Below are 27829 nucleotides of genomic sequence, written 5' to 3'. Positions count from 1 at the left end.
ATAAATTCATAGAACTTTTTAGAATAAAGTAACTAATATCTGTAGCATACATTATAGTGTCCAAAGTATATTCACATGCATTACCTCAGCTAATCCTCACCCAAAAAAGCCCTATAGTGAAATCTTATCTCCCTTTTAGATATGACAGAAATAATCCCGATGAGGAAGCTGAGGAAAGCAGCCCTGTTTCAGCACCATGTTTTGTAGAGGTGTGAGCTGAGGCAATAGTGGAACAGTAGGTATATCTGGAAAGAAACTTGAAATTGAGACTATAAAATAACATGGACTTTACCCTGTAAGAAACACGAACCCATGAAAGGTTTTAAAGTAAGAACTATGAAAAACTAGAAAAGAAAGGAAAATAATTATTTCTCTTGCCTTTCCTTTATGAATGATTCTAGCTGAGCATAACCAAACAGTTGATGAGAGCAAGTTTTCTTTAAGTACTCCAGCTTACGCAAGAAGATGGAATGACAGCACGTTACCATTCTGCACGTTCCTAGCCTATGACCATCCATGGCTCCCAGTGTCCCCCAAAGAGAGGCAAGCAGACATTATGTGCCTCTGATGGAGGCACAGATTCCTGCCTGTAAAATATTCCAGTCAAAAAATGGTCAAAACCCAAATCTGATTAGGTTTCTAGATCTTACTGCCAGCTGAAGGAAATGTAAGACAGAGAGGATCCTGTTAAACAATTCCCAGGGACATAACTGCCAAAAATCAGAATGCAGATGCCTCATGATAGATGACCTGGTTTCTTCAACCAAAAAAAATTGCAAGGGTGGGGAGAGTAGACACCTACAGATGAAAAGATTTGAGATATATCTGCTAACTATAATATATGAACCTAAGTAGGATTCTGATTTTTTAAAAAAAGCACTATAAAATAAGTGTTAGATAATCACGGGCTGGGAGGGCAGGATAAAGTAGTATGATCAAAGTAAAGTATATGTATGTGCTTACACTTTCCTTTTTTTTTTTCAGTTCTAAACCAAAAGGTTCCAGTTCAAAATGAGGGAATGAAGATATATATATTTATATATATTTGCCTTTGTCTACTACTGAAAACCCACCGAACTGAAAGTACAGAATTATAAAAAGAAAGAAATCTGTAACAGCAAAAAGAGTGAGGAAGTCAGTGGGCACTGGGGGCACAGCAGATTTAAAAATATTTCGTGAAGATGGAAGGGCAGAGAGATAAAAGAGAAAGCTGCTGCTTAGAATCTCTTCGAATTACAAAAGGACTCCAAGAAAAGGAGAGCCCATAGGTCTGTCTATATTCCGGAGAGGAAGTAAGGATAGGGCTACAAATGCAGGGATTCATACAAGGTCTGTCTGGAAACACCTACCTGTCTCCTAAATTCTGAATACAGAGCACAGATAGCTCGGCTTTTACTTTTATGCCCCCAGCCTGAAAACTGTTTAAAGAAACTCCCTGGATTGTCAGGCAAGGACTGAGACGGAACATGGGACAATCAGCATCAGGCTACCAGGTAGACATATACAGTCTGCAGACAGGCCAAGTTGCTCAGCTAAGGGAAAAAGTACGAGCTAAAAGAAAACTGGAATGCTATTCACCAAGCCATGCCTCCTGGCATTGAGCTGTGTTGCCCAGATGAAGGAGGGCTTTTTCTTACACAAAGACACTATTCACTAGCCAAGCCCTATATGGGGAGGACATATTTTTCTAATGTACACAAAATGCCATTTGAGGTAACAGTAGCCCTAATGGCCCTCCCAAGTGAAGCTCTCTTTATATGGTATTTGGGGAGCCTCTATATTCCACTGGCACATGCACACAGAGCTCTTCAACATACTGCCTGTTCAGGGCAGATACCAAACAGGAAGACAAATTTTCAATATTAGCTTCAACAGCTTTCTTAAATAGAAATAGCCAAAATAGGTTCAAAAAGTATTTGAGGATTAGCAACATAAATAAGAAAAACCAAGATATAAAAGACAAATAAATTGATTAACTGACCCGAGAGAGAAAATAAATAATTTAGGGTAGAGAAGATATCTTTCTAAAATGTTAGTGACTAAATCCAGATATATTTAAGAAGATATTATATCCTTATATGAAAATGGAATAACCAGAAAACAAACAAACAAAAAGAAGCTCTTAAATATTAAGAGATAACTGCCAAAATTAAAAATTGAACAAAAGGTCAAAAGGTTGGAATAGAATGGAAGAAATCTGCCAAAACATGGCACAAAAAGAGAGAAGGAGGTAATGTGACAGGAAAGCTAAGGCATGCAAGACCAATTCAGGAAGGCCCAAGATTATGATCAGAATGTAGGAAAGAAGAGAGCAGAAAACATGCAGAGGAGAAAACTACTCTTTTCTTTGTGACTGTAAGTTCGACCTTCCTAGATATGACACCAAAAGCATTGTGACAAAAGCAAAAACAGATAAATTGGTCTTCATCAAAATAAAAAATGTGTGCTTCAATTATACATCATCAGGAGAGTGAAAAGATAAGCCAAGGATTGAGAGAAAATATTTCAAGTCATACACCTTTGATAAGGGGCTTTTATCTAGAACATACTTAAAAATTCTTAAATTCAATGACTAAAACCACAAATTACTGTATTTGAAAATAGGTAAAGGGGGGTGCCTTCAGTCGATTAAGTGGCTGCTTTCGGCTCAGATCATGATCCCAGGGTCCTGGGACTGAGCCACTTGTTGGGTTCCCTGGGCAGCAGGAGCCCGCTTCTCCCTCTCTCTGCCATTCCCCCTGCTTGTGCTCTTTCTCTCTCTCTCTCCCTTGGTTGCTCTAGCTGTATCTCAAATAAATAAATAAAATCTTTTAAAAAGTGGGTAAAAAATTGAATAGAAATTTCTCTAAAGATATCCAAGGAAGATGCACAGATGGCCAGCGAGCACATGAAAGTATGTGTGATAACATTAGCCATCAGGAAAATACAAATCATAACCACAGTGAGAGTAACATGGCAGGCCCACTAAGATGGATATAACGAAAAAGACGGGTCATAACAAGTGTTAGCAAGGATGTGCGGCGATTAGAATCTTCATATACTGTATAGAATATAAAATAATGCAGCCACTTTGGAAAACACTCTGGCTGCTCCTCATCTGAAAGTTAACACTATACGCAAAAGAAAAGAAAACACATGTCCATGTGGAAACTAGTACATGAGTGGTCATAGCATTATTCCTAAGAGCAAATAAGTGGTAATGTTTGCACAACTCTGCAAGTATACCAAAAAACACAGAACTGTATATTTTAAATGGGTGAACTGTGTAGTGTAGGAATTTTCTCTCAGTAAAACTGTCATTAAAAGGTAATGTGACAGAGTTTCTCAGAGCTAAGCCAGAAATAAGTTTTCATATCTAAAGGACCCACTAAGTGTCTACCACAATAAATACAAACATACCCATATACTAAATAAGTAAATGGAGAAGGAAAAGCTTTTCTTTATGGTATAATCCCAATTAAATATAAAAAGAATAATGGAAATAGAAAATCACTATTTGGCAAATACCACAGAATTAACAATTTCAGTCAAGAATCATCAATGGGTGCCAAGGATTAGTGGGTTCAAGTATGATGAAAAGAAAATATTTACATAGTCTCAAGTTATGTACCCCACAAGATACTTACTAATTATAAAGAGAAAACAGTAACTTTACAATGGAGAAACCTGGCAAGACACCACCTTAACCAAGTGATCAAAGTCAACATCACAGTAATAAGATACAGACATCATGAACCACAATATGATGCACTTTGAAAGGTACAACGTCACTTAGGTGGTCTGTTTGTCAAAAATGTATCACTGGAATTTAATCATGAAGAAACACCTGACAAACCTGAATTAATGCTACATGTATGTTAGACTTCTCCAACTAAAATATAAGTTTCTATTATAATGTCACCACATTACATATTCATTATGAATTCCTCAAATGTCTGTGAAAGTACAGAGTGGAGAGTGGCACTCAGTGTCTGATAAGGCAAGAACACAAGGCCAAGTCTATGTACATGACCCTGAACAACTCACTCAATCACTTGGAATCTAGACATTCCTCTCTATAAAATCAAGATACAATATGGTATGTCTATTGAACAAAAGAGATGATGCATATAAAGCGACTTTTGAAATCACAGGGCACTATGCCAATGGAAGTCATTATTAACTCTTCATTTCACATAACAACAAAATAATTTCAAAGCTATTGTGTAAAACTAACAGTTTCAACGCACCTTGAAAATCAGAATCAGCCTGTGTTAAAATACTCAAGAACCCTCCTAAAAGATTTTTCACAGTTCCCTGAAGATTAAAAAACAAAACATAAGAAATTAAATTTCTTACCTCATGAAAGCATGAAGTAACTGTAATGTCATAATAAATTATTTGATACTCTACTATCTATACATATATAAATATTTTCAAATAACTGAGAAGAATGCTATGTGTACAATTACACACTTTTCATTTTCTTTTTTTTAGGTGGTTTATACATTTATGTTTTTCATACTGTTTTTGTTTTCTGGTTTTTCAAAAACAGTGACTATATATTAAATGTAATTTATAAACTATTACCCATTCTCAGAAATAATACAAGGATTAGTTAGCAAACAACATTAATTCTTTATGCTGCTTTAGAGAACTATGGAATTAAAAGATTTTTAGAACACCATTTGTACAAAAAAACATACCTAAGGTATTATAAAAGATAAATAATCATCTCAATTTTCAGACAAGTTGAGTTCTAAATAAGGAGATGAATGACTGGGGCATGCGTGTAATAAACATTCACCGCATTTACTATATGCATCTTTTACCTGTTGCATGAGTAGAAAGATATTCTTTTCCTTCTGTCTGATGATTTTCAAAAAACTCTCAAATACGTGGGCAAGTACATCAAGTTTGGCTTTACCAGTTGAAAGTAAATTTAATTCCAGCATACAAATCTCGGGATATATGATTTCCCCTTCAGTGAAGGTTTCCATCAAGTCCTTTGAACTGCTTAACACACTAAAACTTTCTGCTTCAGGTTTTAAGTCTACACCTGAAAGAGGAAAAGAAAAAGATGATTTTTATTCCCTAAACCCTGAATAAATGTTTCAAATCTCACTTAACATTTTAGGAGATCTTGTGCCAAAGTGCCCTTTGTAAGAAGATTCTCACACAGCCTTTTCCTACATGCCATCTTTTGATTAGAATAAGTATCTTGGAAAATCAAGTCTAATGGATATTTTGAAGATAAATGAGTGGCTTAAAAGTAATTTTGATCTTCAATAGAATTATAAATATCAACAGTAACTTTTATAGACATAAGATACAGGGGCACCTGGGTGGCTCAGTGGGTTAAAGCCTCTGCTCTCGGCTCAGGTCACGATCCCAGGATCCTAGGATCAAGCCCCGCATTGGGCTCTCTCCTCAGCAGGGAGCCTGCTTCCACCTCTCTCTCTATCTACCTGCCTCTCTGCCTACTTGTGATCTCTGCCTGTCAAATAAATAAATAAAATCTTAAAAAAAAAGAAAAGATACAGATTTAACACATTTTATCTGGCACAAGTGGGAAAAACACTATCCCAAACTTTCTGACCCCAAAATACCTAAATCACAGGCTAGTTCATTTGCCCGTTCAGATCTCTGTGAAAAAGACAGCTTCAGCTATTGGTTGGATAAATTCTAAACTTTGTCTTCTTCATAAGTGAGAAATGAACACTGTCACTGAATATTACATTTTGGAAAATTTGACTGATGTGCTCTTAAAACTGACTATAGCGCTGTTTTAAAAATGTTCATGTAGTTAAGAAATTTATAAATGTCTACATGATTAAGAACTAATCAGCAAGCCTATAAAAAGGAGGAGGTCTGTCATTATGAAATGTCAGTACACAGATAAAACCTACACCATTGAACTAATATTTTTTCCAAAAGAGCTTGCTCAGAAGATAGGAATGGGGGGAGATGGGAGGAAAGTGGTTAAAAGGTGCAAACTTCTAGTTACAAGATAAATTAGCACGAGGGATGTAATGGACAACATGAGGACTACAGTGAACACTGTTGTGTGATATGTAAGAAAGTGGTCAGCAGAATAGAACGCACAATTCTCATCACAGGAAGAAATTCCTTTCTTCTTTTCTTTTTACTGTATGTGTATAAGATGATGGAAGTTAACTTATACTATCGTAATCATTGTTTCATAATATTTGTAAGTCAAACCATCATGCGCAGATCTTAAATTTCTACAGTTATGTATGTCAATTATTTCTTAATAACACTGGAAAAAAGAATAGTTTAATAAACCGAGTAAGTTATATGAATCTGTGTGTGGCTATATACATATACACATACATAGATTCTTTCAATTTGTGGCTGCTTTTGCTCTTTTTACTCTTTATTATACACAAACACTTACTATGGGTCCAACAAGACCTTTCCCTTAGGACACCCACAATTATTCCTTCATGCAATGGGAAAGAGAAACTAGACTGAGGAAGACCAGGTGCTGGAAACGGTGAAGACTAGCAGTCCTGGGACGGCCATAATGCCAACATTCAAGAGATGGAATCTTCCAGAAAGATCTTGGCTCCAAAAGCCCATCTATTCTATTCTACCCAAATTTTAAGCCCAGAGACAAAGGATCATGTTCAATCCGAGGGATAAGCTGGGTTGTGGTGAGTTAAGAAATCTGGGCTGCACCATCCTTGGATGTCACAGAAAGATGTCTATACTCCTTACATTAATTCATCTTTCTAACAAACTGCCTGAAATGCTCTTCCTGTCAGTGTCTGTCTGGATAGATTTTTTAAAAAATTTAGGCCTCGCTATAAACCAAACATCTTCAGTGAGACCTTCTCTGACCACCCAACCACTATCACATCAGCCTGTTTTATTTCTTCATATTGTTCACTTCTGACACCTGGTGTTTGTTTTTTTCTACTGGAATATCGATGAAAGCAGGGACTCTCTCTACCCTGTATTCCAGTATTCTACTGGAATATCGATGAAAGCAAGGACTCTCTCTACCCTGCATTCAGTCAATTTGGCAATAACAAAATGTATCTGTATGACGTTGCCTATATAAATGCCAGAATTTATTGTCAAGATCAAATAAAATGAAGCAATGCGCTTTTTAAATGGCAAGGCAATACAAAATTCTAAAGGGTATCACCGCAGCCACTTTGCTAATTGATAATCTGACTTGCAAATCCAATCACAAGTACTTCAGTGGTATTTTACCATCATCTCCGGCTTCACTGTCCTCAGGATTGCTCTCGCTGTCTGCTTCATAGCCTTCTTCTTCAACCAAAAGTTTGAGACTGCAACACCGAGAGTCCTCAGCGTCTTCTGAAAAATCACCAGGTCGTGATGACAGTTCTTCCTCAGACGGATGGCGCTGTAAGAGCAGCACAATCAGAAGGTGAAAGTTGTAATATCTGCTCATGTTTAGTAACAGAATGTTTATTACTCCAAAATCATTTTAAGGATAGCTTCTGCGTTTTCTTTAAGGAAAAAAGTCTCAGGAATCAATAAGATGCACTATAAATTATGAAATTCATGCAGCAAAAAATTTCCAGACTCTCTCAACTTTATGAACATTTCAGAAATGGGGGTCTCTAACAGATGAAGCTATAGGTCACTTCAGTTTTACTGAAAAAGACATCTATGAAATTACACTCTTAGTTACATAATAGGAAATGTCTAAAAACCACAATGAGTTGGAACTATATTTCTTACAACTTAATGCTAGCAAATAAGTATTATTTTTACAACTTTGTTCAGGGAAAAAGACATTTCCATAGGATTTTTATAAATAAAATGTTTCATAAACTAGGTAATCAGAGTAGACATAAAAATTATTCAACAGATTCAATCTCAAAAAACAGACTGAGGGTTGTTGGGGGAGGGGGGACAAGAGAGGGTGGTGGGGATATGGACATTGGGGAGGCTATGTGCTATGATGAGTGCTGTGAAATGTGTAAACCTGGTGATTCACAGACCTGTACCCCTGGGGATAAAAATACATTATATGTTTATTTTAAAAAATTATTCAACAGGATTAATTTTAAGATTTCAGAATCCAGTTGTCCATATGCAAGCATTTGGGAAATTGAGAACATTAATTCTGGCAATAACCTGCTGCGTGAAATCTTCCTTTTCTTATAAAAATGCTACCAATATCTTCACTTTAGAACACATTTCCACTTGAAGCATGTCAGAGTACTTTACCACTGCAACATTAATGAAAGGCAGAAATAAAGTAGTATTTTAACACTTTCCAATAAACCAACTGATGCAGGAATATGACAAAGGCAACGGTTGCTATTTCAGTAAGTTTTTTAAAGTTATAACAAACAGCAACATAAAATATTGTGGCAGAGGATTATAAAATGTCATTTATCTGGCTAGACTGCGAAATTAAAGAGAAGTTACATAAAAATAAAAGACAGTATTATTAAGAAGTTACATAAAGATAAAGGACAATTAGTTAAAGGTTAAAGAAACTTGGAAGAAGCAGCTAATTTCTATGCAAGTATAGTCATTTTTGTTTGAGTGATGTAAAATTAAAATGCATAGAGGGTTCTGGAAATACTAACTGTATATTAGGAAAGGATCAGAAGATAGGATCAGAAAAAACAGCTGAGTCATCACCATCCCTGAACTATCATTTAATAAACTATCAGTTATATGTAAGACTTATCAAATCATACATTTTTGTCCCACTGAGAGTAAGTCTCAGTAAACTGCCACATTGCTCTGGTTTTTTATGAGATAGGGCACTGAGTAAATGCTATCCACCCCACAGATGGGAGATACGACACCCAGAATTCACCTGACCAAATCCTGGCCCATGTGTTCTAACCACATTCGTGAGGGCCCTACTCCCATCCCACACATGTCTGCCTCTGCCAGTCACACTCAAACAACACACCTGGATCTTATCCATACCTTCTCAGTCATAGCATCATGGTGTTCAAAATCTGCTGAATGATTCCCCAGTGCGACTCGAAGCAGGGCATCAAATAAAGGCTTTGCCAATTCTGTTTCAGTCACCTTTGACCGGGAAAGATGGTCCCTCATTTCAAACAATATGTTTTCCACAGACAGGTTCTAAGGTAAAATAAAGGATACTAAGAATATTAATAACATGCTTTAAACAAATTAAAGTGAGAAAATAAATAATATTTACTTAATAAGTAGAAACATAGTCCATTTATTTGCAGTAGATATGAAAGTAAAAGGACTACAAATATCTAGCTCTTATACAAATACCCAGTTACAGTTAATAACATTTTTATTTATCAAATGCTTCACTCACCTTATTTCATTCTGAATTTCAGTGGATCACAAATTAACTGTATCATACACAAAAAAAGATTAGTTGAAACTTCAGAGTTTTGATTAACTATCCCGACATTTTACAAATGCCTTACTCTTAGAGATTCTATAAGACTCTAAGAAGGGCTTAGATTCCAGTCCCTTCCACTCTCTCCCTTCTTTATTCCCTCCCTTCTGTCCCTGAAGGAAACTCTAGCTGCTGGCCTGTGTCCCTATATTAGGTGATAAGGCCACAAAGATAAATATGAAACTGACTTCTCCCTTAATGAATTCCCTCTACCCAGCATAAGAAACAGATTCTTGTAGACAAGGCATGATGATGACCACACTAGAGCTATAAACAAAGTTCTAGGATAATCAAAAAGAGAGAAGGTGCCTGAGAGACCTGTCAAAAGTGTCTGGGGGAGGGGTCGTATGAGATGGATAAGAACAAGTAGTAGTGGGCAGGCATCGAGGCAGAAGTCTGCTGGTCAGAAGAACACACCCAGAATTCCTAACAAGGAGTGGCATCTTGAGAAGCTGTCAGCTAGCTCAGTGCGGTGGACGGCAGCATGGTGAAGGGAGGCAGGACGCGAAGCTACGCACGGAAGTAAACACAAGACACTAGGTCTCTGTATGCTGGCCTACAGAGTCTGGGGTTTTAACTTTGAGCACTGTGGAGACATCAGGATTTTTTAGATAGGAGTTAACAGGGAGACAGGAACTGCAGCAGGGAAAGCCTGTTGGCTGACAGAACAGTTAGGGATGGTTATGAACAGGGGGTCTGCCATATTTGAAGTTTCTTTAGAAGCAGGGCCTGAAACTGAGGACTCTCTTTCCAGCTGAGGAATGTTCTCAGGAAAAATCTGTAGGGTCGTGAGGGAAGCAGAATATATTTGGGGGTGGTGGAGGGGGGAATCCAGGCAAGAATGTGGTTTCAGAATAAATGCTGGGCTCCAGCCTAATTCCATGGGAAGCTCCGGAGCCTGGACTATACCACAAAGATTGTCCCACTCCACAGAGCTGTATCTATCCATCACTGGCTATGAGCACCCTTCACAGGCGTCTACAGAAGGGGCGTCTCCCAGGAGCCAAGGGCAATCCTGAGGAGACAACTCACATCCCTGGAGCAATGGCAGATGGGTGCCTCAGCTTGGTAAAGGGGATCTGAGCAGGGCACCGAACAGCATCACACGGAGATTATAAAGTCTGAACTTTGAAACACAAAGCCCATTACTACTCATCCGACACATAATGCGTATCTAATGCCTTTCAGGGTTGATAACTTCGATACATGGGGTATTGCCTTCCAAACTGAACTGTAAGCGTCTTGAGGGCAAGACCTGGGTCATGCACTTCTCTGTCCTCCATAGCACCTGACACTGGACTAAGCATAAAGAAGCTTCTCAGTACTTATAATCTTTGGAAAAACAAAATGGCAATAGTATTACGTTAGAATTTTCAAACAAGGAAAGTAAAGCACAAAAGCCGAACAAAGGAGAAGCTATTACCTGATTAGGGAACTCTAATTCCGTTTTTTGCTGACTAGCTCTAGTGCTGTGAAGACAAATGGCAAGAAGGGCTTCCAAAAGTCGGATACTCTGTAGGGAAGTCTCACTTTCTCGACTCGTGAGCCCCTCTACTTCCTCAGGAGCAGCCTCAGTAGCTGAAATACGTCCCGCATTTGCAGAAGAGAGATGCTGTGACTCTAATTTACCTACAATGTCAGCAGTCCTGTTTAGACCACCCAGTTCTGACACTGTGGGGTCTCTTTTGACAGCTGAAGATAATAAGTCTTCCCTTGTGGTGATCTCAGACGGAGACGTTCCATTTATATCTTGGTTTTCATGTGTGTGGAGGTCTCCTTCCCTTTGCCCTTGCTCCTCTCCTGGACTTCTGAACAGTTTCTGTATGATCATAAATATTAATTTATGGCAAGCCTGGAAACCACCAAGCCTGCAGAACTGTTTCTGGAAAACCGGATTCAACATGTAGATCCAACGACACATGGACCAAATGTCTGCTGCTTGGTGCATATGTTTGGGAGAAGGCAAGACGAGGCTCTCGGGAGATACGCATGGCGGCATGCAATGTAAAGGCTCACTGGTTGTACTGTCATAGCCAGAAGTATCTTCTGAGTCATTGGCCAACTCTCTGTCGGATTCTGCTTCCTTACTGACGCATAAGAATGCCACGCAGAGGAAGAGGTTTATCATGTTGATGTGAACATCCTGGCTAAAAGACTTCCATTTCTTTGGATAGGCTTCTTTGAGGCTGGCATAAAACTTGCTAAGACTCTGGGGAGAATCTGAGCAAACTTGCTGGTTACGAAAAGAAGTACCTACATTTAAAGACGACAAGTCCTTCTGTTCGACGTCTATCCCATCAACACTTGGAACTGAAGAATCTTTTTGTTGTTCCCCTAGGCTGATTATCAGAGTTTCAAAGGCTTTTAGGGAATGACTTCGAATACCATCTAAGTAATTTAATTCAATTAGTTGATTTACTCCATTACAACTTAAAAACAAATCTCTTATTATCCTGTGAGAGAAAAAAAATACACAAGATTTTACATATAGAAACATCACTTATAAATAGGTACGTATACTATTTAAATATGTCATTGCTGCATGTGGTAGATATTAAACACTAATCGATTCATCAATTATCTGGCTGGTGTTCTTCATGAGAGCAGGATCTCAAATTATTTTCTAATTACTTTCACATACATCCTTCTTCAAACATCACAAATATGACTCCAGCTTATTTAGGAAGAATAGATTACACACACACACACTAGTTACATGAAGCAACTCAGGGAAGAATACTTATCCCCAACTGGCAGGTTCTGTGTAAATTCTAAACGACACAACCACCTCCGCACTTGAGATGGACAGACTCTGACAAGAGGCAAGTCTGTGTGTGTCCATCTGTTTGTCTGCCTGCTGGCTTACTCGGGAATTTTAGTGTGTTTTACATCTGCACCACATAAAGGGAAGGAACCAAGCTGCAGATCTGAGTCTCAGGTGAGACTCATGGGGTCTGGATCACTGGAATCCTACTAATAACTAAGTAAGTCAGCTCAGTAAAGATCCAAGTTGTCCACAAATACGCCAAAGAGTTACAAAACTTTTCAAATCAAAGTCAGTTTTATTTAAACTATGTGAGGATGTCAGAAATTAAAAAAAAATTGTAAAGATAATGATGACAGGTTATATATTATTATGTTTTTGAAATGGTATATACATGAATTTGTAAAACCAGACTATCAGAAGCAAGCTTTATTTATGTAATTATTTTTTAAGTACCAGACTTGACGATCACAAAATCTGAAAATTTACTGGTAGAATTCTAAGTAATTTGGATTTTCCCTTTTTTGTTTAAATTTTAGTTTATTTATTTGTCAGAAAGAGAGACAGAGAAAGAGAGCACAAGCAAGGGGAGGCAAAGGGGAAAGAAGGCTCCCCACCGAGCAAGGAGCCCAACACGGGACTCAATCCCAGGACCCCGGGATCATGACCCTAGCCAAAGGCAGATGCTTAACCAACTGAGCCACCCAGGTGTGGCTTAATCTTCTTTTTGCTTATCTGTATTTTCTGTTTTTCCTATATACATTGTATATATAACAAATGTAAATGTGGTATTTAAGAAATCATAATCCCCTTAAATCTACTGCCTTGACAAATAATTATCATTTTAGGTATGTGTGTATTTTACAAAGCTGTAAATAAGTGGGTGATATTTCTAATTTTGTATGTTTTATTGATAAAATATTTTTAGCACTTTCTCATCACAGCATGGTCTTTGTAAACATTATTTTTAATGGCTAATAACATTCTGTCAAGTAAATATAAATTAATTAATTTAACTTTGCCTCTGCTATTGGATATCTGTGTTGTGTCCATCCTTCCCTCACTGGTATATATTTAAAACTTTTTGTCCACTGAGAAATTAAAATCAATGGCTCTGTGCTCTTCCCTATAACTACCCCATGAAACTGAAATAAATTAATAGATCAATAGATCAACCAATCAATACAAGTAAAGCAAACTCTGACATGGGTTGGGAACACTTTTTGTTGTTAAGATAAATTAAATTCTAGGAAAGAATAATGGGTAAAGACATTTAAAAGCACACAATAAGGAAATGGTATCTGTGCAGATGCCCACATACGAACCTGGACTTAAGCAGAGCAGGCAGGGTTTTTAAATAAACCTGCAGCACTTCCTGGGGCAAACACTGGTCATGATGGGGACATGAGTGCATCTTAGCTGACGTGATGCTACTGTGTTGACAATGGTGTGCTAACTCGACACCTCGCTGGAGCACAGGGTTAAAGACGGAATGATACAGTTTCCACCGCACAACGACATTGCCTCTCTGCATTAGAGAGCAGATGTGATGTGCAATCTGTACGCTACATAACCTGTCTTCCTCAAAAACAAACTTCTGATAAGCCTCTAAGGCGTCCCATTTCCACAGCAAGTCTTCAGATCCACTGCTGGGCAGGATCCCTTGAAATCTGTAGGCAGGGCTGGCCAGACCTGGGCAAGGGGTGGCCTCACACAAGTTTCCCTGCAGCGTCTCTTCCAATTTGGCGAGTTGATCAGGGTCCATGGTACAAATATTGCAAGCCGCTTGTTTAATTTTTTGAGGGGCGTCAGCTCCTCCCAACTGATCCAAGATAAGCTTGTTGAGGACATTCAGTATATGCTGCTGAACATGCTTCAGCGCAGGCAGGTGGAACGCATGGAGCAGAGGGACGATCACAGATTTGGGGTCCATGCAGCAGCAGACCCCCACGGTCTGGATGCCAGACAGGATGTGGACGCAGGTGACGCTCAAGGACGCCTGCCGCAGCAAGCGCAGGCACTGGTGGGCGCACACTGCGATGCAGCAGCAGCGCTCGGGGTAATGAACGTCTCCCTCCACGGTCTCTTCAAACGGGTTTTGGGAAACCTGGTTTTTAAAAGCCGAAACCAGGAGGCCCGAGAGGTCTCTGTGATGGTGCATAAAGTGAGAGTACTCACAGCGCCGGTGCCTTCTCCTCGTACACAGGGAATGATGAAGTTGCTCGGATTTCACCTTCTTGACGGTGCCCATGATTTTCATCACACTGTTGATGAGGGCTTTCAGGTGTTCCGAGGCCTCGGCGGGAGCGCCGTCCCGGGCAGCCAGCCACTCCATCTGAAGAACGGCTGTTTCGAATAAACTGAATCCGTGGTGCTGAATGAATTCCTGAACCAAATCCATGGCCTGGCTGAAGAAGAAGGGATTGGAAGCTGCACTTTGAAGACAGCAGATCAGGATCTGCAGAACCCCTTCTAGAAGCTCCGGTAAAAGAAGGGCTCTGTGACGATATTTTGAAAACGCAAAACCTTCTCGAACCTCCTGTAGTGTTCTCTTTTGTCTCGGTGCAAAGGGGTCAGGCTGCTTTTCTAGGCAAGTTCTAATTTTTAAAGCTGCTCTCAGAAATTCCGTTAAGTTTTTCCTAAGGTTTTCTGGCATCGTCTCTGCAGTACTAATATCTACTGACATAAGATGCAACACTGTTCGAAAAAGCATCCGTTGAATCAAAGCCACAGGTTCTTCAGTCCAACCCGTAGAAAGCGTCTGACTCTCCAAGTTGTCACTTAGATTACAGCAGTCCCCAAAGCCTGCTAGAAATTCAGTCAGTGTGGGCACTACAGTGGCTGCCAGAGCAGAATTATGATTTAAGGTCATGTCAAACTTACAAACTTTCTCTAATAAAGATAACAAAACATGACATAAGTCAAAGGGAGAATTATTCATGTGACTGATAATAGACAAGGCAGCTGGCTCACTCAAAATGTCACTGTTTGACTCCTGTCTTGGAATAATCTCCTTGGAATGTTCCAAAGCCATGGTGTCAGGAGGAGTCTGTTCTTTGGTTGGTAAGTGGTCAAGTTTAGCCGTAAGGTGGTCGTCTTTAGGTGACTGGGTTACAAAATGCTGTAGCAGACGGGGCCGTCGATGCTTATTCATTGCTATGCTCTTGTCATCCGAATTGGCTTCTGAGTCTGAGGTGGAGAGCCGTGTCTTTCTTGCGTCTCTTATTGAATAGCGGTGGGTAGTTTTACGCTGCCGTCTGCTTTTTCGAAAAATGTTTACTTTTGCAGAAACCTGACCAGATGGGGCACTTCCTTCTAAATATAATTTTTCCTGAGTAGATCTTTGTGAACTTGAGTTCTTTTCTTTGGTCAGGATTATATCAGCTGAGAATGGTAGATTAAAATCTGTTAAGATAAAGAACGGAAGTTTAGACCTTAATATATTTTTAAACTCAGTTTGTACAAATGATTACTCTCTTATTTATCTTCCACTTTCAGAGCTTTTCCTCAGTTTCCGCCCCTCCCCCCGCCCGGGGCTGATTTCCTTTAGCTATCTGTCGTGTTCTCTGGATCATTTCCCCCTACACTTATTCTTCTCATGCTATGTACCCAGTAGCATTGGTTCAAAAGATACAAACTGATTTTGAAAACAACAAAGGAGAACAAAATTAGGGGCATAAATCTGATTTGAAACCATACATTGCATTCTGACATGAACATAAGAGTCTCTAGATTATCTGGGATTTAGCACTACTATTCACACCATCTTACAAATCTCCTCTAATAGTGCCATTAATCAAGAAACAGGAGTATATTATATTCTCAAAAATAGCATTGAGCTTATATCCCTGATATAACTTAAAAACTTTAAGATGGTCCAAAATTATTTTTAAAATCGTATAATAGGTACCAACTGTTCTCTAAGATTGAGGTTAAAAGAGTTCTTCATTCAAAATATTTACCGAATGTGCCACACACTGAACTAGGTACAGGCATCCCTGTTTCATCCTCAGTGCCTAGAACCTAGGGCCTGGTACATGGACCACATGCAACACCTATTTCTTGAGGAAATGAATAAACCCTTCTTACTAATTAAAAAGTAAAATCAGTCTTTCCCTTTGCAATATTACATAGTAAGATCTATGTGAAAAATATAGTTCTAATTCAGAATGAATAAATAACAATCTATAAATAAAAGACCTGGGTCTCAAGAAAGAAGGGGAGAAATTAAAAAGAGTCTGACAAACTCCACCTATACAAAGGATGCAGGCAATGAAGACAACTTTCCTAAAAGAACACTAGTCGGATAGCTTAAGTGATAAATAATTTGTGAATTCTACAAATTCACAAGAAAATGAGCGCAGAGTTAGTGAATCAACGAATAAGCAGTAAAACAATATTACAAGACCTTAGATAATAAAAAGAGAGCTCCGTATCAGGAATGTATTAAAAGTACATATATGACACTGAAATACCAGATAGAAGGATTTATGTTTAACCTGATAGATTGTTAAACATCTCACAATTCACATATTACAGAAATGGTGAAGGTGAAAACTGTTCAACTGTTAATTCCTCCACTGAGACATTCACACTAAGTTTCAGATACTTAATATTATATAGATATACGTGTGTGTGTGTATAATTAAAAATTTTTTTTCAAAATCAGATACTAAAAATACGTGTTGACCTTAAGTTGTAATGATTCCATCTACTCTTGAAACAAAATATTACTTCAAATTAATCCCTTCAAAGAACAGTAAAAAAATTAAACTAAACTGCCAAAGTCACCAGTAGAGTACTGATAATAAAAAAAAGCAGTCTTTAAGATAGGTGACAGAGCGGCACCTGAGTGGCTCAGCCGATTGTCTGCTTTCAGCTCAGGTCATGTTCTCAGGGTCCTGGGATCAAGACCCAGATGCTGAGAAGAGAGACTGCTACTCCCTCTCCCTTTGCCTCTCTCTCTCTTTCAAATAAAAATAAAAATAAAATAAAATAAGCAAAGGAGCTTTCATTTCTTTCTTCAAACTTTCCACTATCCATTTCTCTGATGGGGCTGCACACCTAGACTGACCCCTTCTGCTAAGTGTTCTGTTTCCTTGTATATTTTCTGATCATTGTTACATTTGAATAAACCCCTAAGAAGCACGTCGTTTTTGTATTATTAGCAGAATAAAAATGCCTAAAGAATTTCTGAATACCTAAAGAATTTCTCCTGTCAAGTATCATGCTAATCTATACTGTTCTGAATTTGAATTGGATCAACTATTAAGGCAGAAGGAGCTTTTCCACGGATCTTCCTTCCCCAGTGGAATTTTGATAACACAAGGGATGTGATAAAAGAAACATACCTGTTGCCTTTTCTTCCTGAACAGGTATCTTCCATACCAGTGGAAGGATAGACAGAAGTAGAGTAAGGAGCTCTTCTCTACATGTCAATGCCTGTATTAGAAACAAAGCAATCCTTCATGTCCTGAGGTCATGAGACACATAACTCCTAGAACCCCGTCTTAAACTGAGTCAAAAAATCCTTTTTCTTGAAAGGCTGCATTTGAGAAGCTAAGGGTCAAATTAATCTCAAATCCGGTGAAAGCTGTGGCGCTTTTCAACTTATAAACCCTTCCAAGGACAGAAGAATGTAAAGGTATTTGACAGTATTTAGCACATTCTTGCTGACGTTTCCGCAAACAGCTGTCATTACCACCATGCACATGGCAAGAATCTCTTACCTCTGAAGAAACAAATTTGCTAGGTGACAATGAAAAGTTAAGCCCTATTAATTAGCAAACCAATAAATGAAGTTACTAGAAAAACAAAGTCTTCATGCAGTTAAATGTAAAACTCAGAGAACACAATTTTAAAAAGAGAAATTGACATTATTAATAAAGGATATATATAAAGAGAGAAAGACTTATTAGTGAAGGTAATCTAATAAATATGTATTGACTGCACACTACGTCCACAGCACTTACTGTCTTACCCTTTCTGGAGAATATGGTCCTGGAGAAGGTCCCCTCATTTGGTCCATCAAATACATACACACAGACAGTTAAAGAACAACAGAAGGCATGTAGTATAAGTAAGTAGCTGGGTGTGGCACCAATACTCAGTCTAGGAGTTCAGGAAAAGGAGCAATCAGTTCCAGTTAGAAGTGTGGAAATGGGACTGGAGCTGGAGAGTGAGATTGGGATGCTGCGGGGATGGGGGGGACATGGGTGGTCAGGGAATTAATGACAAATCAAGTTTAAGTTCTTCACTCCAGTCAGTGGGGAAGGAGCCACAGTAATATGTTCAGATTTGCTTGTTAGAAAGACCATTCTGGCCAATGTATGGAGACAGAATTGGGGTGGAAAGGGAAAGGAACTGACCAGCGTTAGAGGAAGGGAAAACAAGAACCCAGATGAGAGACGATGGTAAACAGAAGTGCTCTACAGTAAAACTGAGAAACGGCAACGAAGAACAGAAATGACTTGCCGTTACCTATGGAGTGTAAGCGGGGAAAAGAAAGATCCAGAAGAACTCGAAGAATTCTGGCTTAGGCAACAAGGTGACTGATGAAGTCCTCACTGAGACAGGAAATTCAGCAGCGGTACTAGGCTGGGCTAGAGATGATGGATCCATTGTTTAGACATAATAAGTTTGAGGCGTCTGTGGGATCTTCAAACGGAGAGAGCTTTTTAGTCAACAGTTATATATATAGATCCGGAGCTTAAGAAAAAGATGCGAAGTACATAAAAAGGGACTTGGAAGCCCCTGGGGGCAGACGTCAAGGGCACAGGAGATCTCTTAAGGGGAAAATGCAGAATGGCAAGAGAGGACGGACGGGAACGGAGCTCTGCAGAGCAACACCTCAAGAATGGAGAATGGTGGTGCTGGACAGAGGCCTGCCAAGGAGGCCGAAAAGCGGATCCCCCAAAGAGACATAGAGCAAGAAAAATCAAGGGAAGAGAGCAGCTCCGGAAAGAAGAAAGTCAACCAAGTCAAGAGCTGTTGTTCTTCAGTTGTGTAAGATGATGGCAGCAAAGCATTTGTCCAGTAGAGCGTCACTGGCAACCTTAGCAAGCTCAGTATTAAGGTAATGGTAAGGGTACGAGTCAGGGGGTAGGGTAGACCGCAGGGCTGGAAAGGAACGAGAAAGCAGGGACACAGCAACCAGACTATTCCTTCTAGTGCCCTGGTTAGGAAAAGGCTGAAAACACTTCAAAAGTAAAATCTGAACTACTTTTCTGGTTCCTGCCACCACCCCTGACCCATCCCCACGGTCCAGTCTGAAGGGCTTCCCGAATGTGGCTTGGGCTGTACCCCCGGCATGTCTTCTTCACGTGCACGGCCCTTGTCGTTCTCCACCATCCTCCCGTCTGCCGAATGTCAACTCACTCTTCAGGCAAGTCTTAGTCCCTCTGCGGAGAGACTTCTCTACTCCCTCCTCGGGCAAGTTGGGTCTCATGTTCCTGACTGGCTTCTGGTACAGCAAACAACTTCCTCAACTTTCCTGCCTGAATGCCGGCTTTCCTCCATGACTCAGCAAATATTTAGTGAGCCCCTGCCATGTGCCACTTGGCAGGGAGGGGCGAACAAGGAAGACACTATTTGCCTTCTCACAAAGCTGACATTCCTAGCAGGGGAGATGGAAAATAATGGGTACAAATAAGAAAACTTCATACAGAATGCTGTGCTGTGAAGAAAACTAAACAGGACAGGGATTATAGAGTGACTCAAAGGAGGACACTTAGATAGGCTGTTCAGAACGGGCCACTTGAGCAGATGCTCAAAGAGAAGAAGGAGTCCTTGCAAAGATTTGAAGGAAAAGGGCTCCTAGGAAGTACACAAAGGGTCGGGAGTGGGCTTGGTTATTTCACAGGATGGCAAGCAGGCCAGTGTGGCTGGGAGAGCAGTGGGGAGTGCTAGGAGATGAGACTGGAGGGCAGAGACTGGCAAGGTGGAGGGTGCCAGATCTAATGCGGCTTGCGGGCCAAGTGAAGGAGTTTGGATTTATCTCTAAATGGGATGGGAAACTTTTCCAAAAGTTCTTTCCAGTCCCCGCTCAGAGCATGGACTCCCAGGCCCAGGCCCCAGTCCTTAGCAATCACCCTTCTTTCCTGGCATGCCTAGTGCAGAGTTGGATGTTAAATGTTATCTCCTTGAATGACTTTAAATTCTGGATGAACGTCAGAATGATTCCCAAAGGCCCTAGTTCCAGGTGCTTGACCTCAAAATTAGAAAGATGAACGATGTCTGGGTAACATTTCCATGTACAGCTCATACTCGGTGTGTACCTCGGTATTTTTAAAGATGCCAGCCAGCAAAATGCCCAAGGTCTTTCAAAAAATGTAAACCAATTTTGGGCATGCCATTCCTGTAGAGTCCTCTCGATCTGAGTCTTTATCTTTGGCAGATGAACTAATACATTCTAGAAGAGCTTGCAGAAACCTTACAAGTGTGTGAAGCACCCCAGCCCTTGCCCTGTAACAGTATACTGGCAAATCGTCATTGCCACACTAATAGGCGTTCCTGCCTCCCAGCCTCTGCATGACAAATGGTCTGCAGCCTCACTCCTGCCCCCTTAGCTAAGGGGGCTCTCACTACCTTCAAGGCCCAGCTCCAGCAAAACTTCTTTTGAGAAGCCTTTTCTCCCACACCAACCCCCGTTTGCCATTCCCCTGTTCCACAGCCCTCACCTCCCACCCCAGCTCAGGACCTCATGCCTGTTTCCCCATTTCACCAAGTGGATTAGTTCTGGAAAACCATGGGCCTTTCCAAAGAATGAGACTGAAGCAAGTGCAGGATTTTGGTTTTTGCCACCTCTGCTGGAACTGCAGTCCTGAGGAGGACACGGCTTGCCTCTCCATGGCCCAATATGGCAGTGAGTGCCCAACTCCTGACCTCATTCAATCACGGTACTTCTTAACACATCCATCATTGGGGAAGCTCTTGCTATTCCTCTGGATCTATTACTTTTTTAGGTATTGCACATTTCCAGATTTACTTATGCTTTCAAGTTCCAAAGAAACCACACGGATCATTCTATCCCTTTGCAAGTCAGAGAATCCTTTGCTCTTATTTGTGGGTATCCTGGTAAACTAGAACTTGCAGTGCTCTATTTCACCCCCAGCTCTGGTTCTTCTCTTGCAAGGTTCTAATGATAATTGTCACAGTGTCCAGAGGAATGGGGTGCTACCTCATGCCAACAAGGAGAAAGTTCTCAATATGCCATATTTGGCAACATACACCATAAACGGATTCCTGGCTATTCCTACACTGTCCGTTCTATAGAAATCACACCACTCTTCATTTAATACTTACATTTTTCTGTTTCCCCTTCTGCAGGAAAAAGGACAGCAACATGCCTTTTTAAATTCCCCCAGAGCAGTAATAAATAGTAAAATCACTCTCATTTAGGTGGTAATTTTTTAGCTCAACTCAAGAAACATATTTTAGGTATCTATCAGGTGTCAGGCATTGCTCCTTTCAGTTCAAGTAATGGTGGCAGGGTCAGGGGGACAGGGAGGCAAGTGAGTCTGAGGAAGGGCTGAGAGGAGAGGCAGATGGATGGCCAGGATGCTGCAAAGGCAGGTGAAAACCAAACCAGTGGGGTTCAAGGACCTCAGGATGACAGGCTAAGCTTAGGGCCTGGACTGGATTCAGAATGTGATGGAAGATGACAAAAGTTACTTTAATTGGTATTAATGATATTACTTTAAATCTGGATTTTGACATGCTAATTAAATTTAATGTTCTAGCCATAGACAGAAATATATGTAAGTCCTTTATTTCTTCTATCAGAATTTTATAATTGTTTCTAATGTATGTGTGTATACACACACACACACACACAAGAACATTTCTTCATTAGTACTGTAAAAAGAATCTTTAATTTTGTTTTCTAGCTATATAGCTGTGGCTAAAGGAAATTACGATCATCTGGATTTTTCTGTATATGCTACTTTAAGAATGGTATTTTTATTTCTCCATCTTTCTCACGTTTTAGCTGTCATTACTTTGATGATCCACTTTACTACTGTGTGTTATTAAAACATGATAACGAACAGAAATAGTCATAAAGAGTTATTATGTTGATTCTATTATAGAACTTATTCCTAAAAAATATTATTGGTTTTTCTCCTCTTGGTATATGGCATCCTCTATTCTTAATCTGTTTGAGTTTTTCAATGCATTCATTTCATCAAACATTTTTGCTTAGAGTTCTTGAATTACAACAGGGGTGGCAATCTTTGTTAGTAAACATCTCCTCCTTTTTGAATCATATATGGCCTCTGCTGTACATTCTTCTGTTTCTTTTAACAACCTTTGAAAAATGAAAAACTATTCTTAGCTTGTGGGCTGTCCAGAAACAGATGACTGGCCGCAGGATTTGGGTCTGCAGGCCCCAGTTCACCCAACCAGTTTCTGTGGCCTTTCCTCCTCCCTTCCCAGCAAAGCAGGGTTATAAACTGGTTATATTACTCTTTGTTAGGACTCCAGAAAGACTTTAGGTGCTACCTAGTAAATCCTATCAGCTAGACAAAAGTACTACCAAGAATCCTGCCGGCATTACTCCACACAAGCTTTATATGTCTGAAGTAGAGAGATCTGTCTCAAAAGCAGAGATCTGTCTCTGGCTTTTGGGGGATGTGGTAACTCCATTAAAAGTCAGAGGAAACCCATAACACTTTTAAAGAAAGCTGTATTATTAAAGAATGCCGACAGTTTGGACTAAAAGGAAGAGACAATTCAAAATGAATAGACACCACTGGTCTCCCCTTTTTCTACAGGTGTGAAGCAGGGTGAGACGCCTCGGAGGACGGATCCCAGAGCCCTGGAGAACCATGGATTAAGGAAGCACTCCCACAGAAAAAAACATTCCTTGTCCGAAGAACAGGGGCACCAACATGCCCACTAGGACATCAGTGGGTCAGTGACTGCTCCATGCCTCCAGTCACTCTCCATTTTGAATACAAGTATGCAGTGTGGTTAACTTGTCCCTGTTCATCACTGTATACTGTGAGTGTGGCTTTTGTGTTCACAAGTCTCTCAGTCAAGAACAGCTGTAAACAAAGCACTGTACCGGGAAGCCTCATCTGCATCCAGAACTGATAGACATCATGAGATCAGGAACTTCAAGCCTGATGCCATGATAGGACAATACTTTGAGAGTCCTGTGGGAGAGGAAGTGTGGGAGGAATGCTAGTAACTGTGGCCAGAGAGGAGATGATGGTAGACAAAATATGGTCACAAATTTTCTTCTCCTGAAATGATGGAGTCTATGTTCCTATCCCTTCATTCTGTGCTGGCCCGTGACTTACTTTGACAACAGAATGTGGCACAAGTGAGGTTATGCTACACGTTGTAGCTATTCTGCCCCCCTCCTGGAATGATGCTTCCTCAACCACATAAAGAAGCTGAGCCTCACGTACTGACATCGGAGAAGTCACGTGGATGAGAACTGAGGCAGTCGGGCCGACATCCAACAGCCCCCAGTCTTCTGCCAACAGACTGCATAGTCAGAGGCCCCAGCTGGCCCCACAATTAGCGGAGGCCGTGATCCTGGCTGGGTCTGCTGGAGCTGCCAACTCACAGACACATGAGCAAAGGAACCCTTTTTGTTTCATGCCACTAAGTTCTTAGACTGCTCTGTTATGCAGCAATCGCCTGATGTACTCTGCTCAGATCATCAGCCTGGGTGTAAAGGGAGATAACGCACCAGATTACCTGCTCTCTCTGGGTAGTACCACCATCTAGTGGCCAAGAAGATGCTCTCACTACTCCAAGTAGGAATACCAGCATCTCCCCTACTCCTTCATTCCTGCCAAGCTAATCACGCACAGATAGATCTTGGCATGTGTGTAAACAGAATCCATAGAACCAGAGTAAAATAAAGTTCACTTACTATAATTATCTCCACTAATTGTAAAAGTTTGCATTATTTTCCTATTGAAATCATTCTTGCTAATATTTTCAATGACTTAACTTGTCAGATCTGAAGAATAATTTTCATTGCCTATTTTCTTGCTTCAAAACCTCCTCCATGTAAAAAACAAAACAAAACAAACAAAAAACCTCCCCAGGGTTTTCAGAAAAAACTTACGCTTCCTTAGTATGGTACATGGGGTTTGCCTTCCAGTCTTCTCAGCACCCCAAAACTGCACATACAGCCTTTGCTCTAACCCCAATAAACTACTGCTAGGTCACTGAATGCTCTTCCTTCTCTGGCTTCCAAGGCCAGCATTTGCAGTTCTCCTGGTTTAATGTTTCCCCCCTTTTTACATTGCTAATCCCTACTTAGAGATGCCAAGTTCTCTAAGAAGCATTTCCTCATCGCCCTCTCCTTTACACACCCTACAAAATGTTTGTCATCATTGCCTTTTTTCAATCTGTCTGCCTCTTCAAAAGCTAAGAGCTCCCAGTAAGGACAGTCTCTGTTCTTTTACCTCTGCATCTAGCAGAGCTGCTGATATTACAGGCTCTTTATGGCCTGCTGAATAAACCAGTGAATGAATTGTGCAGCCCCACTACAAAGGGTCTGGTATTTTTCTATAATACATATTTTATATATGACATTGATTGGCCATTTATGTAGCACTATATATTAAAGTGATAACACTACAGAAATATGGGAAGAAATAGGTACTCTCTTACACAGAAAACAGCTGAAAAAGATACCTATTATAATTTTTAAATAATGTTTTGTTCGTAAATACATAACCTCCTCCAGTAAAACTTCACATTTTACTCAGCAAAATAAGTAATAACTTTTTAGAACATTCATAAAGCATGAACAGGTATGAAAATTTATATGCCAAAGTTTTAAAAAGTAATATTTATCACACTTGAGTTGGTAATAAATTATTGTGATTTTCTATCCACTACATCAGAATTAAGCTGTATATATTTATAACCAGAGTATAGAAAAAATTAGAAACTGTTATCAAATGTTATATGAAAACAAATACTTTTTATATTGGAGACATCTTTTAAGTCATCCAACTAAATGTATTTAAATTGCTCCTTCTTGGAACACTGAAAAAAAATAAAATTACAAAAAAAATTACACATAACATTAAAAAATAAATAAATTGTTCCTGATGAGGACACGGAGATCTGAAGCAGCTGGTCATGAGCTGAAGTTACCCATCTCACTGATGCTGGTGCCAAGATTAAAATTTAAGATAACTCTTCCTTTTGGGGCTGGACGAATTTTCTTTCAAAAAATCTGTAAAAGTCTGCATATAAACTTCAGCCACGGTATCTTTAACCATTGAAAAGAACATATTTTTTCTATTTAAGGAGACTATTTTTTTCTGAAGAATAAACAGATTAATGTGTCTGTATATAAGAGATCATGCACTAAAAGCCAAAAATTGGAAAAGTGAAATTATTATTCACAGATGATTTGATCGTGTGCACAAAAAACCCTAGGAATCTGCAGAAAATTTTCAAAATAAATACAAATAAATGAATTTAGCAAAGGCATAGGATGCAAGGTCAATGTACCAAAATCAATTATATTTCTATATAATTGACAGAAACATATGACAGCAACAAATGACAGAAAATAAAAATTTAAATGCCATTTACAATAGCATTAAAAATAATAAAATATTCAGAATAAGTTTAACCAAAAATGCAAGACTAAAAATCACTAAAAAAAAGACACTAAAAATAAAAAATGGCAGAGAAATTAGATAAGGCTCAAACAGATATTTACACCATGCTGATAGACTGAGAAGCTCAAGATTGTTGTCAATTTTCTGCAAATTGATTTTTGGATTCAATGTTATCACCACTAAAATCCTAGCAAGCATTTCTATAGAAATAATAAGCTCCTTCTAAAATTTATATGGAAATGCAAAGAACTTAGAATAGTCCAACATTCTGGAAATGAATGAACTGAATGAAAAATGAACACTCTGAAGAACTTATACCACCTAATTTCTAGACACACTATAAAGGCCACAGTAACCCAAACAGATGATAGACAGTGAAACAGAAGAGTCTAGAAATAAAGCCCAAGTATATGGCGAATAGATTTTCCACAAAGGAGCCATCGATTTCTCCATGGGGAAGGGGCAGACTCTCAAGAAGAAATGTGGCTGGAATGACTGGGTAACTGCACAGGGAGGAGGAGGGAGGAAGGAACTACAGCTGTGGCCTCACACTGTACACAAATATTAATTCCACATGGAATACAGACCTAAAAATAAAAATACTAATTAAAAAGCTTCTAGAAAAAAAAACAGGAGAGTACTTTTGCAACTTTGGGATGCAAGATAAGGATTTCTTAGGATATAAAACACACTACATTAAAAATCTGCTGTTCTAAAGGCATTGTTAAGAAATGAAAAGGCAAGCCACAAAGAACATATTTGCAATTCAACAAAGACATGTATCCAGGATATATTAAAAAAAAAAAACTACAACTGGATACAAAGCAAATAATCTGACTTTTAAAATGGGCAAAAACCTTAAATAGACATTCACTAAAGAAAATGTATGAGCGGCCAATGAACACATAAAATAGTACTCAGATCATTAGTTTTTAGAGAAATGCAAATTAAAATCACAATGAGATACTACTTCATATTTGCTTAAGATGGCTAATATTAAAAGGGCTGGCAATGTCAAATATCAGAAAGGATACAGAACAACTAGAATTCTCATACATTGCTGGTGAGAAAGAAAAGTGACACAACTGCTCTGAATAAAGAGTCTGGCACTTTCTTATGAACACCTACCCTTTGACGTAGCAATTGCATACTAGATAGTTACCCAGAAAAAATGAAAATATATTCAGACAAAGACTTTTTTAAGGAGTTCAGAGCAGCTTTATTTATGAGAGCCAAATGGAAACAAAAGCCAAATGGTTAAACAACAGGTGAATGGTCAAACAAATCGTGGTATATCCATACAACAAAATACCAGAATCAAAACTTGGTGAGTTACTGCTTTATGCATAACAGAGCTCTGGGACACCAGAGTACATATTGCATGATTCCATTTATATGAAGTTCTTGGACAAGCAGCACTACACTTAGATGCTGGAAATTAGAATTGTGGTTGTGTGGCAGGAGAGGAAGGGGAGGGGCTGCCTGCAAAGGGGCATGAAAAACTTTTTCTAGAGTGATGGCAATGTTCTAAATTTCGATCTCGGCTATGGTTACATAGGTGTTTGTCTTTGTCAAACTCATTCAACTATACATTTTACGTTTGTGCATTCACTACATATAAATTATATAGCAATAAAAAGTCTATTTAATTATTTATACCAAATATCTATTAATCAAGTCCTTGCACAATAGTGGAGGGGTAGCTATGGACTTCACTCTAAGCCTCTTGCTTGGAGTACCCAAGAAGTGCTCCCATTCATGAGAGGCACAGATAACAAAGGTGAAGTTCCTCTTAAAATGCACTGTTTTAGATCTACTGTTTTGAATCCACCCTAAGTGATTAAACTTGCTTAGTTAAATTCACCTTAAGGATCCAAATTATCATTCTCCATTTCCTGGTTTAAATAATTAAATCTTATTTAATTATTAAAAAATCCCATTTTTTAATTAGGACTTATTTTGCGCTCTACTTCTACTGTTCCTCCTGGTTCCTACTACCACTGCTACAGATAGTCCAAAGGTGAATGACTGAGGAAGAGGGAACACAAGGTTTTACCTTAGGAAAAAATATTG

The 27829-nt window shown here is 39.3% G+C and overlaps 1 protein-coding gene across 1 annotated transcript in view; it reads right to left on the bottom strand.

The window, feature by feature from the left end:
* Positions 1-27829, bottom strand: part of LYST (lysosomal trafficking regulator) — a 170585-nt gene that overhangs the window by 112745 nt on the left and 30011 nt on the right. The window contains exons 4-10 of the mRNA XM_059170397.1: positions 17504-17594; positions 13478-15557; positions 10812-11841; positions 8932-9093; positions 7222-7378; positions 4812-5038; positions 4230-4296 (exon numbers count right to left, since the gene is read on the bottom strand). Coding sequence (XP_059026380.1) covers positions 4230-4296; positions 4812-5038; positions 7222-7378; positions 8932-9093; positions 10812-11841; positions 13478-15557; positions 17504-17594 — 3814 coding nt within the window. The remainder of the gene's footprint in view (positions 1-4229; positions 4297-4811; positions 5039-7221; positions 7379-8931; positions 9094-10811; positions 11842-13477; positions 15558-17503; positions 17595-27829) is intronic.

Source organism: Mustela lutreola, chromosome 4 (genome assembly GCF_030435805.1).
Source record: "Mustela lutreola isolate mMusLut2 chromosome 4, mMusLut2.pri, whole genome shotgun sequence".
Classification (NCBI taxonomy): domain Eukaryota; kingdom Metazoa; phylum Chordata; class Mammalia; order Carnivora; family Mustelidae; genus Mustela; species Mustela lutreola.
Note: the sequence above shows the minus strand (reverse complement) of the source record. Positions and strands in the feature narration are given on the sequence as shown.